The sequence below is a fragment of the Anarhichas minor genome, unplaced genomic scaffold (assembly GCF_050575085.1).
Source record: "Anarhichas minor isolate MPS153535 unplaced genomic scaffold, ASM5057508v1 ptg000043l, whole genome shotgun sequence".
Classification (NCBI taxonomy): Eukaryota; Metazoa; Chordata; class Actinopteri; order Perciformes; family Anarhichadidae; genus Anarhichas; species Anarhichas minor.
In genome coordinates this window covers 7,839,584-7,854,026 of record NW_027466489.1, presented here as the reverse complement: position 1 = coordinate 7,854,026, position 14,443 = coordinate 7,839,584, and the positions used below count along the sequence as shown (strand labels likewise).

Sequence of the window (14,443 nt, the reverse complement as noted above, 5' to 3'; positions counted from 1 at the left end):
AAATAATTATTTTCCACCTCAAACCCTCTAAAGCTCACAAATTATGTTTGTGTACATCTCTTTAAAGGGTTTACAGGTTATGTGTTGGAAGATCTTTTTTGGGCGGGTGACTTCCTGGCTTCCGAGCTGTTTTGCCCTGCTTCTAGTCTTTACACTAAGCTAAGCTAAATGGCCGCTTTAGCTTAGCTTAGTTGAATTGTTTTTAACCAGCTAAATTATATCATATTGTACTTTACAGTAGTAGTTCCAGGGTTATAAAATGTGTTTATTTTGTGTTACAAAGTCACACGGTCACCTTAAAATCAACCATATTCAAGCATTTACCCCGCTGAAGTGTCCTTGAGCAAGACCCTTAACGCCTACCTTCGAGTGTGACTAGTTTGACCTCTGAGCAAGAGGCTCATTTCATCAGTGGTCCCTTGCTCTGATGTTCATTTAACATTTTGGTTTAACACACAGAGGATGACAAGAGCTCTAAAACGTTGAGAAATAATGTCAAAAGCTGGACATGCAGTGTGGTCATATAGACATGCATGATAACAAAATGTATGCAATCATTTAACGCGCCAAATAAACTAAATAAGAACAAATTATAAATGCAACAATGGTCTGGAAGAGCTGTTGTCTGCCAGGTGGTGGTTATCTTGAGAAATCAGATACAAAATGTGTGCATATAAAATCTCTCTCTTGTGTAATCTCACTCATAATAAGCAGATCACATAACGTGCTCAGTGTGAACATAAGAGCAGGTGACATGAGAGAAAAAGGGAGGTTTGTAAGGGAAGGGCGAGCTTGTTGTCTCTCTCTCTCTCTCTCTCTCTCTGTCTCTCTCTCTGTCTCTGTTTGCTTTCCTGAAGCTTTGAGGTCATTAATCATAGCGGCCAAATCTACAGCAAAACAATTGAGCAAAGGAAAACACAGACAGAGAGAGAGAGAGAGGGATTGAGGGGAAATCGGGGAGGGGGATGGAGGGTGAAGGTGAGAGCGAGGTGGAAAGCTACAGTGAGATGGAGGAGAGGGGGAGTCATGTCGAGCGAGGGAACGAAATTGTGAGATAGATTGAGGCTCGAGAAAGAGAAGGGACAAGTACGGCCTGTGCAACTGACGCACTTGACACCAGACTCCTTGTTTGCATAGCAGAAATGCAAATACATGAGAGGGAGAGAATGGGAGGGAGAAAATAAAGTGGGAAAGATGCTATAAATAGCTTTGTGTTTGCGTGAAGCCAAACCAATGTCAGTTTGATGCAGGAAGTGCACCACAGTCTTAGAGGTTATAAAACAACTGTTGACTGGAACACAGCATGTCAGAAATGTAGCTTTCCTTCAGACAGGGACTCGCATCTATCGTGGCACCGCAACACTTGCTATTGTATCCATTCATTAGAGAATAAGTTCCCCTACAAGAGGATACAATAGAACTTTTTAGAAAGTGGGTAAAAATAAGATTCCAGATCAACTTTGTACCCCTAATGATGAAGGTCCTATGTTCAGTGCCGCCGCAATGGAAATATTCTTTTACTCCTGTGTCATGCTTTAATTATATACATAGCATCTAGTTTGTGTTTCATGCTGCATGAATCTGTGTTCATATATTTTGGATATCTGTATTTTGTTGTCAGGTTTACTTTTGCAGGTATGTTGCGCATTTAGCTTTATGAGATCTTACAGTTAGGGTTGTGCCAATACCTAGAGTCTGTGTATCTGCCAGCACTGACCTTTGTTCTCTTATTCTCAAATTAACAAGCAGCATATCCTCACAATGTGGAACTCATTGGGATACCAAAGACATTACCTTGCACCATGTACGCTGCGCCACTAAAAATTCCCTCACTTGCCTGCTGTGACTGAATTATTTGTAACATTATAGCAGAAACAGTGACTTCTATCATAAAACTGACCAATTAACTTGATTTAATGTGGATCAGTTAAGTTTGGTCAATACAGGATCCACTAACTGGGGTCAGTAGCAGGATGGTGCAGCTCTACTTACAAAAAAAGCTTTTTTTTTTTAGATCAATTTTGTATCCATCCTTTACTCCTACTACGATGCTTACTTTGCATTCTGTGCTACGGCGTTACTAACCTGCATTGATCTACACGAGAAGCTTTTCTCATAAGGTCGCTGTGCGCCAAGCTGCGCTTTACTGTACACACTGAATACCAAATCGTACAACCAGCAACTGCGGCCGGGGATGTTTTTTTAGATTTAAAGAAAGATGAGGCAGGAGAGACGGAGAGAACAGGACTTAACCCTCCTTCATGCTTACAGTGTGCGCCTCCCTAGTTTTTCATCCCAGCGTAACTAATCGCATGTCAGTCAATGTGCCGATGGAAAGAGGCAGCAGTCAAAATACCTGTGTCAGGACTGTGGTCATTAGAGCATTCAGTGACTCGCTGTCAGGCACACACACACACACACACACACACACACACACACACACACACACACACACACACACACACACACACACACACACACACAGACACACACATAACCAAAGCAACGAGTATGGGGGATGGTGTGGTGTAAATATGGATTGCCCGTGTGCATGTATAGATATCTCTGCTTCTGCATGTGTATTTTACCTTTATGTATTCCTTATGTGTGTGTGCGCGTTCTGTATAGACAACTTAAGTACTTGGCTCCAAATGTGTGCACATTGCGTGCGATGCCGACGTGTTTGTGTAATGTATCCTGTCCAATAATACACACATTGATCCCAGCGAGATAAAGATAACAGAGTTAGACCTTCCATAATATTTATTTTCCCATAACAGACCTGCTCAGCCACGCCCAGTCATATAACTCCATGCAGATGAAATATGGTCTTCATTACCTTTAAACCTCAACACACAGAAACTAGTGAGGAAAAACAGAATTGCCCTTCTTTCTCGACTGAAAGAGCATGAAATGAATTGGAGCAGCTGAGATTTTTTTTTTTTACATTACCATGACAAATACGGCGAAATGGGGAGGCAAGAGAGAGAGAGAGAGAGAGAGAGAGAGAGAGAGAGAGAGAGGCACATGACGACAGACAGAAAAGGGCAGATCAGACAGAAAGACCAAATTGTGTGAAAAAACCCCAAAAAAAACACATCAGCTCAATTTGTGCTCGACTCTAAGCTGAACGCTGAGAGGAGAAATAAAATAAGGGATTTAGCTGGGAATCACGTTAAACCATGCAAGTGAATGAGTCCCCGGAGAAGAGTGTTCCCTCTCTCGCTTATGATGGACTTAATTGCCTCTATCAGTGTTAAGATATAACATTCATCTCAGGTTTATTGCTTTGCTTTATGGTCTTGTCCATCACACTGAAGGGTTTCGAGAGGCTGGCCACTCCTCAAATGGCACCTTAAAATAATGAGACAGATTACAAAGCAACGAGGGGAAGGAGAGAGAAAGAAAAAAAAAAAGCATCATTTATATCTGGAAAATGAGAGCATTTCTACAAGCAGATCTGGTATGTGAGCGAGCCGGCAAAGCAGAGTGGTTTTGATGGCATGCTGGTTGGATTACTCTTTTGGGTTCTGGGTCTTTCAGAATGCATGGTCCGTCGGGCTAAAGGCACACACATCTCCCCCACCTCTGACCCCCGAAAGCTCTGGGTAGGTGTAGGGTTTCAGATGGCCACACAATCATGCCATTGTGCTCCTGTTAACACAATGAAAACAAAGCAAACACATCGCTGACATTCAACTCCCCCCAGCTCCTGCATAACCTTGACTTCCAACACAACTCAGGTGGGACACACAAATGGATAATCAAGCGATACAGAAATCCGAAAAGACCTCAAAAACAAGATATTACTGTTGGTAATGTAAAATCAAATGCAATGGATTCCGTCTCCACATGCACCGAACAACCAAGAATATTTAACGTAAAATCTAAGCTTAACATGCTACTGGAGCAACGCGACATTGACATATCATTTCATTTCTTTAAGATGTGGTTCTGATCTCCTAAAAACAGGCTGTTTCTCATCACATGAGGGCTTGAGAACCATGTCTGCATGTTCCATTAAATCTATTAAATCCACTTGCATTATATCATAGTGCTTACCACACAATAGGAGCCTTTCAAGGGCAGTCCCAGAGGAAGCCAACAAAGGGCCCTCTCTTTCAGTCTAGTCAAGTAATTCGGAAAGAGCCAAACATGATTTTTGTGTGTGTGGATCTTCTCCACCAGACCCACAAGCGGCAATTTCACCAAGTCAAAAAAAAAAAGAAAGAGTGGAAAAAGAGAGCAGCAAGTACCTGTTTTTTTTCCCTCACAACCTTATTTAAAAAGACGCAGTGTCTGGCGGAGAAGTGTCCTTCCCTGAAAGAGAGTCTCTGAGACAGAAGAAGCACTTTTATTTTGCATATTTGTTACATTCACCACAGAGGTAATGTTTTCAGTTCTGTTTGTCTCTCTGCCTAACCTTTTCACCACACAAGAATCTCGTTATTGGACGATTCTGCAAGACTCACGATGTTGCTGAACAAGATTTTTTTTTACATTCAGTTTTCCAATATCTACACATGGCAACTGTGGTACGCTTACATTTAAGAAAAGCTTGCGATAGTGGAAAATAAGCTAAGGTTATAGAGTGCTACATTTCAAATTCAGAGGATATCTAGGATTGAGGGATTGTCTCCACACGGCTCTCAACGTGGCAACGGGTGAGCCGGCAGCTAACGGTGCTAACAGTGCAAAAGGTGACAACAGTGCTGACAGAGCAAGCAGTGTTTACCTGAGGGGGAACTGGAGGGTGGGCGTTAGACTTCCGCGACAACATTGTGGGTCGGGTCAATTGTTTCATCATTTTACAAGCGACAAAGCAAAACATTCACTGGTCCCAGCTTTTTAAATGTGGAGATTTGCAAGACATCTTATACGACATATATTTACCATTTTGTAAACAACATAATACGAAAATTGGTTGATAATAAAATAATTATTTTGCTGCAGCACTGATTTTACATAAAGATGGCGCTACAGCAACATGATGAACTTTTATGGCCATAATTATGGTCATAAATCTGACGCATTTGTCTGCCAAAATCTGACGCATTGGATGCAAGATTACATTCTTGCATCCAATGACATTCACCCTCTATTTCAAATTATAATGATTGTCTCTTGCTTCATTCTTCAGCAGTAAAGCTTAACTTCAGCTGTTTAGGAACTGTTTTCCCAGGAAACTAACCCAGTGTGCAAGTACAGTAATTTGAAACCGCACAATATAGCACCACCAGAAGAAAAAACAAAAAAACTCTTTTCTGTATTTGGGATCTCACTATGTATTTAAATCTAAACGCAGCATTCAGCACCATCTAGTTCTGTCGATAGGGCTCAAAATAATTCACTGTTCTTTCATTCACTGCCATGCTGACTCCACATTCAGCCTCTGCCACTAGCATTCAGGCAGATTTTTTTTATGACCAATCTAATTGCACATTCCACCCTGACAAGAGCTCATTAAACCTTAATTATACACATGTTGTTTTCTACAAACATCTCCATTTGGGTCTCTCTGCCTTGTAATTGTTCAGCAGGGACAACCAGTTGAGATATCGCAGATTGAGAGTGAATAAGAGAGAGCGAGAAAGAGAGAGGTGAGGGGAAAAGAGAGAATGGGGGGAAGAGACAGAAAAAATACCAGAGAGAGAGCGAGAGAGAGAGAGAGAGAGAGAGAGAGAGAGAGAGAGAGGAGTGTCTGGAAGTAGGTCATGCCTCTCCATAAACAAGGCATGGTTTCTAAAATAATATACCCATCCAGTGGAAGTAATGCCAAACAACCGAGCGAATGTGGAGCTCATGTAATATTTACAGAGCACTAATACATAGATGGCAGGTCTTTTTCTCAGCAACCCCCCCCCCCCCCTTCCCAAAGCCAGAGGTTTCTTTTTCTTTTTTCGTATCAGTTTTTTTTTTCCCTATTGCCATTTGAATTTCAGAGAAAGCCAACTACATTGATATATCTGGTAGGGAGGGGGGATTGGGGGTGTTAAGATGTTGAGTTTCCCTCACTTTCTTTCTCCCTTCTTTTCTGCCTCTGCTATCTGTTCTTAGCTCTCTCTCGCTCTCTCTCTCGCTCTCTAAACTCTCTTTCTCTCGCTCTTCCTCTCTCTATTGTTCCCTCCACATTGGCTTTGGCTGTGATGTTTTTTTCACACATTTGTTACATTTTAGCAAGGGAAAGTGGGCCTTAATCCAGACTCTTTGAGGCATGGACGATGATATTACTGTGGAGAATCGGCCTTTTAAAAGACTTCTTTTAACTCCAGCTGGTGCTGTAAGGTCACCAAGCACTTGTTCGATGTCGGGCCCAGCAGGATGCTTCTGGGCTCAGGACTAACTGGCTTTGTGGACTCCTGGCCGGGCTTTCTGGGCTTTTGACAGGGGCTGGTAATGCTGCTGCAAGAGGGGAAAGACTGTAAAGGAAGACCTCTTCCACATGTTCTCCAAGTCCTGTGAGAAAAATTATTTGTTGCCGGACATTTCTAGTAGCCTGCTTCCTGGATCTTTTTCTTTTTTTTAAATGAAAGTAAACTTATTGTTGGCCAGAACCACATGGCATTTGAGGATATCACTTTGGAAATGAATGGCCGGGTTTCACTATTTTCTGACATTTGCTAAAAAATAAAAAATATAAATTAAGATATATTTATCAGAAATGTGTGTGATGTAATGCATGATGTATTTTTTATATTGTGATGTACAATAAAGCAGAATAAAATAAATATTGTTTATATTCGGATATTAATTTCAGCCATGTCACCTCACACTTCTACATTGATTTGGGTTTAAAAAACAGCCGCTATCACATATGACATGTGTTACTATGTTTTCAAACTGTGTTACTGAGGTTTATGTTCACGACACCTTAAAAACAGATGCTTTTGACAATCTGTAATCACGAAATGAGATTTCTATCACGGACCATCCGGTGTCACCGCCACTCGGCACCCAAAAAAGCATCAAGTGTCCACACTGAGCATCTCAGTCATCGCTACAGGGACCTTCTCAGCCTGTCACTGTTGACACTTGCTGTATGCATCATTGATACCCGCCCAGCAGCAGAAAATAAATAGCCTGCCGTCAGATCACTCCTGCTTGGCAATATCCCAATTATCTTGGCAATGTTTGTTTTTTTTTTTTGTTTTTTTTTTACAGCAGACATTTGTTTTGTGTCTCTGTTTTGTTTGTTTATTCAGTCAGTTAGTTAAAATATTCCATTCTGAGCACAATTACAGTGAAACATCACTCAGTTCTCACCAACATCAAGTGCGCTGACTGTACGGCGTGATGTGAACCTTGTAAACAAACATGACATATTAAACAGGAAAATGAGTCACTCTTATTATCCCACCCAAATAAATCTGGAAAACACTAATTATAACAACCTGTGCATGATCCTGACTGATTCACCCCTGCTCGCTGGCTGTCTGTTATATGTATGTATGTATGTATGTATGTATGTACGGTGTGTGTGTGTGTGTGTGTGTGTGTGTGCGTGCGTGTCTGTCACATTCTTCTCCTGCTGCTGCCTTAATAGGCAGTCTCTTAGATATTCGCTACAGAATAGCGCTCATGCAATATTAATATCGCACCAAAATATGGGAGCCGGAGCCCCCACTCCATCTCTCACTCCCTACATAATTGACTATGCAAGGCTCCAAATCAGCTTGGAAAAAGGAGAGAAAGACGCAGAGAGACAAAGCAGGAGAGAGAGAGAGAGAGAGAGAGAGAGAGAGAGAGAGAGAGAGAGAGAGCGAGAGCGAGTGAGTGAGAGAGAGAGAGCGAGAGCCATGTAGAAACCAAGGGAAACCGACAGAAAGAGAAAGAGATAGTCCTGAAACAATCCTGTCTTCTCTGCGCTATAGCAGATTCTGAACCTTTCCCGTAAGTATCAGTGTCAAAGCAGTGGAGCTAAAACAACAATAACAACAACTACAATGGTAGCTCTAACGGTTTGACTCCCTGCAAAGAATACGCTGATGCTTATCCAGCCTGAGCTAAAACAAAGCTCCACTCGAGCAGCTTTGAGAGATTGTTCAACACTAATTGCATTTCATTATTTCATTTAATTGTACTGATTCCCGGAGTTCCATTACGGCTGACAGTAAACCTTGAACACGTTACACCATGCATGCATGTAGGTAAACAGAATTTAGCTTCGTGGGTCATCTATTGCAAACTGACACTGTGCTGCCAAACACTGTTCAAACCCACAGAGTGTCATATTAAAGTGGATATCCTGAAGTGTCCAAAGATATCAAATTGACAGGGTTATACAAGAGGAAACGGGTAAAAACGATGCACAAGACACATTTCCATTTGATGAAATGGCACAGTTATACTTTAAGACTATAAGACAATGTGGAATAAGGAAGATATCTTTTACAACTTTAACATACTTAAAGGTTACATGTGGTTTGACACTAATCTATAAGCACCGGTAACATACCAAGAAATGCAGCAATGTGCCATCAAAGAGAAACTGTTATAGGGCACCTTTAAGTTGAAAACTGGATGTTAATGGTTAAAACTTGTAGACAATTAGTAGCTCTTAAGGGAGTTAATGTATGTGAGTATGTAAGCTTGTTGATTGTTGGTTGGTGGATTCACTCACTTAACACACATTCATAACGGACACTTTACACTCTGCACTTGTGATTTGGAAGAGACTGATTCACATATGTAAGAAGAATTCATAAAAAACAAGAACAACCCTTCCCTTCAAAGTCACTAATACAATAACCCCCCCCCCCCCCATTCATGAAGTTGCAGGACTTGCAAGATCTCTGCAGAGCACTGGGGTCAGGCCCTCTGCTCTGAGTATCTAAAAATAAAATAAAAAGAACTGTAGGCATTTAGAGCCATAATGGATGTTGAAAGAAAGCAAAGGAAAAGGTTGCGGGGGCAGAGCCAGTGGTTGGGGGGAGGGAGAGGTGGGCAGCGCACCTTGACAGGAAACATAGAGGTGAAAAGCAGGAGTTGGAGGTTAGTTTGACAGAGAGAAAAGAAGTGGTGGTGGTGGGGGGGGGGGAGGGGGGATCGCTGCGGAAGTGCCAAGCCCACTTTTAACTGAACCGAGGGTGGTGAGTGGTGGTGGTGGGGGGAGGGAGACAGAGATAGAGATCAGGGGGAAATAAAAGGGGTGTGCAGGGGAAGGAAGAGGGGAGGAAGGAGAGGATGGGGGAGAGGAGTGGGGGGGGGGGGGGGGGGGGTGCAGGGACCTACTGCACCTTGACACTTGCTCTCACCACAGCACCTGATAAGTGCAATGGAAAAACGTCTGGTTTCCTCCTGCATGTTAAGTGGTTTATATTCTCCTCCTCTCCATGCAGCCTGTAGCTACATTCTGCTACTGTACCGACGCTACACCCAGGTAATAACAGACAAAAGGATACGACAGAAAGAAAACATTTGTCTCCTTTTCTATTGTGTTTAGTCTACTCTTTTATTGTGTTGATGAATTCTAATCCGTGTGAGAGATGTAATCTTGCAAAAAACAAACTAGGCGATTTAGAAATCGTCCTTCCCTTGCATTACTGTTTATCCGTCCTTTTTAAACATGTCCCTCTTCTTTTCAAAAACAATTTCTGCATGGAGATTTAGATGCAGAGTTTTATTTGCTCAACAGAGGATCAGATGAAAGTGGATATATATCTTTACTACCTCGTGCATGTACTGACAAGGAACTCATTCCCATGATTTGTAAGTGGGTCTCTCTACAGAACAGCATTAACAATATTCACTTTAGATAACGTATGATTCCAGGCCCTCGGAGAGGATGGGTTTCTTAGAAATGCTTTGTTAGCACTCTCCCCCTTGATAAATGATTGAGGACAAGTGGCCTGAGACATCAATACAATCTCTGTTGTAATTTAAAAAAGGTGCGCACCAACAATATTACACAGCTTTCACTTTATCTGTCTCTCTCTCTCTCTCTCTCTCTCACTCCATCTCTGTCTCCCCCTCTCTCCCTCGCTCACCCACTCTTCCTCTCATTGAGCCCCGGAGCAGAGAAGAGATAATTCAAAAAGCACTTGCATGGAGTGAAACATGAAAAAGGGAGACATATGAAATTAAATTCTCTCTTTTCGCTCCATTGTTCTTTCATTTTCCCTCCTTTGTTACATAAATGCATAAAAGCAAGGCAAGCTAGATTCTAATTATGATTTTCACAATACTAAATGATTTTCTTTTTTCTTTTTTTTTTAAAATGAAAGAAAGGTGTCACAAACAAAGCAGACTTACTGTTCCAGCACTTTGTCAAAGTCAAAGTACTGCAAGTGCTGCATCACTAAACTTAAATAAACTCCTTTCCAAGCTTCCTTGCAAAACAATCCAATAATAAAATTATTGAAAAAGTAGACTTTGATGGCGCAATACATCTGCTTTAATTCAAAGGAAGTAAAAAAAGGGGAAAATCTGCTAAATATTTTAATTTTCATACTTAATCAACATTTGGTCTTCCTTTATTTACAACCTAGAATAAGTCAGAAGTATTGTATCCAGAAAGCCACTGCATGCCTTTGTTCTGTGGAAACACAAATAGAGTAGAAGGCAGTTGGTTGGCCTGCCACATCAGCTGCAGCAAAACCCTTCTGTTAGAAGCTACCAGGCAGATACCACACAAACCACCAAGTCAGATAGGTGCTTTCTCGGGAGCCTCGCGGTGGCCAGTGATGGTTTGAGAATGGGGCACCGAGCAGGTCTATCAGGGTGAGCGTGGAAAGAGCTCATGAGGTGAGACGTAGTGGGAGGAGGGGTTAAAGGATGAGGAAGAAGCCGCGGTAGTTGAGGAAGATGCCAAGTTTTAAAAACGATGGCTTGTATTGTTTCCTGGCTATGATTTAAGTCCAGATATTGGTAATCGTCTTAAACAGTTGTTTCTACGGAGAAGCTTTCCATAACAGGATCAAGAGCTTCCCTGCTGCTGTGAATCCAAGGGGAACACACACACACACACACACACACACACACACACAAAAAAAAATTCAACCCATAAAATGATGTCTGCACTGCTTCTGAACTGCCACTCCGATGTGGTGTTTGGACAGTCTTGTGCAGATGAGGGAAGGCCTCTTCGGTGGCCTTCACTGTTTAGATAAGGGTATGTGTTTACATGTAGGTATGGATGAGACCTTAGGGGGAGGGAGCAGGGGTGAGGGGGGGATGGTTCTTACCCCAGTAGAGGGCAGTCTCTTGCCGTCAGGGTTTGGGCGCATGGGAAGGGAACTGTAGAGCCTCACACCTCGATCTGCAGCACCGTATCTGCTCTGGAGGAGGAGAGACACACAGAGAGAGAAAGATTGTAATTATGATTCCTTGCTTTTTACAGAGAATTCAGCATGAAACGTTCAACACAAGAATAAAATAGAAGATCCAGATTTGAATTTAATTAGTTTCAAACTAGATTCAAAGTTTCTGAAGTTTTTTTTTCTCATCAGAAGTGTATAGGGTTCATACACACTGCAGTTCCTTACATAGTCCTCATTTTGTTTTTTTATGAGTGCTGGTTTCATAAATTTCCGCCGAGTCGGAGAGCCTGCCCATTGGCCGCCGTGTTAAATCCCATCACTGCATGGTGATGTACCACACATAATAACTGGATAAGGTTGGCTCAGAAGCGGCACTAATGTAACTAAGCTGTTGTGTTCGGTAGCCAGAAGACCCTGTGCTCAGCTACACTGTACTCTACTGACTCCATCTTCCTATATATATACTGTATATATATATATATATATATATATATATATATATATATATGTTACTTAGATGATGATTAGAGTGTGCTGCCGGCTCCTCCCTGTTCTTGCCTATGTGGGTTTCAGCAACACAACCTGATGGAGTGTTGGTGGCAAAGCCCACAGTAGTTGGGAAGCTAATGATTCGCAACAAGTGGTCCCTGCCAGGGAGAGACAGTGCAGCTAGGTGTGGTTCACACCGTGGTCCACAGCCTCAGCGGCAATACATCCCAGGATTCACAGCTCCCCCTCCCTCCTCGTCTTCATCTCGCTCCTCGCTCAACTACCCACACCCTGCTGCACCTCTGTGATTCCTTGATATTCTGCGTTTCTTACATTAACATCTCTCTTCTGTAACATCTGGTCAACAGGCTGCACGCTGTTTCTGTCATTTGATTTGTTCAACAGGGGTTAATTGATAAAATAAGCTCCTTCCTTTTTTTCTCCTCTGATGTTTGAGAGTCTTTTTTAGGTTCTGTGCGCTGCCTGCTGTTAAAATAAATGCTGCAACCGGTGATGTGGAAACTGGTTTCTCATAAATAAGAGGATAAAACCTGAATGTATATTTGGTAATGGCTATGTACAGTGCGTAATGGCTTTGCCACACTTGATACATGCAGTCTGCTAATGAGGATGTAGATTATTGGAAATCACACAACGCAGCAATCTAGAGCAAATATCACATTATCCCTCTCCGGTACTTAATCGTTTACTTGCTTTACCCTGTCTCGCCTTCTTCTCTTTTTAGCCTTCATTCTTTCACCTCATCCACACAAAAACACCCAGGCACACATGTAATCACGCAGACACAAATACATTCAAGGGCAGGGCTTCAGATTGCAGTATTTTACTATATTTAACAATTGAGCGAGAAAACATCCCTGAACCAACCATAACTGGCCCTGCCTTTCACTTCTAGTCAGTCACATGGTGCGGGCGGACGCATGAGCGTAGCAGCAGGCCTCGGCTTTTATAGTGGAACCGCCATAAACGCACCTAGATTGCGTTTACGGGCCCAAATGCATCATGATTATACCATGCAGTGACACCTGCAAGCAATGTAAGCAAACACGTATGTAATACACCACCTATGAGAAATAATCACAGGCTCAAAGAGCATGATTTATACCCCAGAAGAAGAGTTCTATGAAGAACAGTATACCGTATGCTGATCTAATGGCCTATCACAGACAGCATACAGTGACAGGCTATCCCCTGAGGCAGTGCGAGTACTTGCTGCGTAAGGTTTTGATTTCCTGTGCTCATTATGAAAGGTGAAAACAGATGAGTAGACAGCAGCGGCCATCCCGTCGATATGGCTCGCATAATGATGACACAGCGTTATTAAAGAGAACTCTCATTTACAACTTTCCTCTGTGCTGCACCGTCCTGACCAGGGATGCACCGATCGCACTTTGTCAGTCCCGAAACCGATACCTGGGCTTTGAGTATTGGCCGATACAGAGAACCTGTATGTATGCCTCACTGTGTGGAAGTGACTGGGATCATTCTTCAACGTGTAAGGCAACATGAGACTTTCCTAACTTTGTAAAACAAAACAAAACCACTTAATACATTTACCAAATTGCTATTTATCATTAAATAATAAGTGGTACACCAGCAACTTGGTAAAAAAAAAATCTTCAAAATTTACAGGAATTACAAGTCATGTGTAAACCTTTTAAATGTAGCAACAAATTAGTCAAAACTTACACAAGTATTAAAATTCCAGTATATTATGAATATAATTGAATAGATCAGCCCACTTGTCACAATACCCTGAATAGCTATCCTAAAACCCACAAAAAAAATGATGTTTTTATTCAGTTATCCTATACTAAAAATGTACATTGATTTATGTATCCCAATGTAGGTATTAATGTGCTATTCATAGCTATTTTTAGGTCATAATCAGCAACATGACCCTGGAATGTTGGGCCTTCATCCTCTAGTCCTCTAGTCAGACATTTATTTTCCTTTCTACCTTCCAGAGGAGCTACTGTACACTAACTACATCCCTCAATGGAGACTTTTTATTTCCGTGGCCTGTTAGATAGCTTGCCAGCATTGCAGCTAAATGAATGCCTCGCAGAATAGCTGCTTTAGCCAGCGAAGGACCGACAGTAAGTGAATGTTTGAGATTTCTCCAGTGTGCCAGGCTAATCTGGCCCGGTGGCATGCCATTACGGGGCTAATAACAGCTGTCTGCGGCCTGGAGGGGACACAAGCAGGCCTGGCTATGCTAACTGGCCCTGACAGACTCATTAGGAGTGCTGGCACCAAGAAAAGCAACAGCCAAACTCCTCACATTTCCTTGCTGGCTCACAACAGTTTGCAAGTGCAGAAGCATTGTTCTCTACACTTGTTCTCTAACACCTTTCTTCTGTTATGCTAGTACTCAATTCAGACGCTCTCACCCCTGTCACCTCTCTTTCACTTTCTGGCTGGCTCTATGTTTCTGTGATATTTCTACCAAAACCAGATGCTGCCAGCTGTTTACCATCTCTGCTTTTTTTTTTTTTTTGATGCCGCACACCCACACTCTAGTTCTGACCAAAATAGAGCAGAATGCAGAGCCACTTGTTTTTGCTCACGCTACTGCAATCCTCTCTGAGAAAAGTAAAAAGGTAATATAAATTAAAAAACGTGAATAAATGAGTCTGTAACTCACTCAAAGTTTCTAACTGACGTTGGTGTGC

General features: G+C 42.1%; 1 protein-coding gene across 3 annotated transcripts in view; it reads right to left on the bottom strand.

Annotated features, from left to right (window-relative positions):
* The window catches only part of tox2 (TOX high mobility group box family member 2), an 88,475-nt gene that overhangs the window by 45,966 nt on the left and 28,066 nt on the right, over positions 1 to 14,443 (bottom strand). For all 3 annotated transcript variants that reach the window (XM_076110712.1, XM_076110711.1, XM_076110713.1), the window contains exon 2: positions 11,184 to 11,276. In XM_076110712.1, the coding sequence (XP_075966827.1) occupies positions 11,184 to 11,276 (93 nt within the window). The remainder of the gene's footprint in view (positions 1 to 11,183; positions 11,277 to 14,443) is intronic.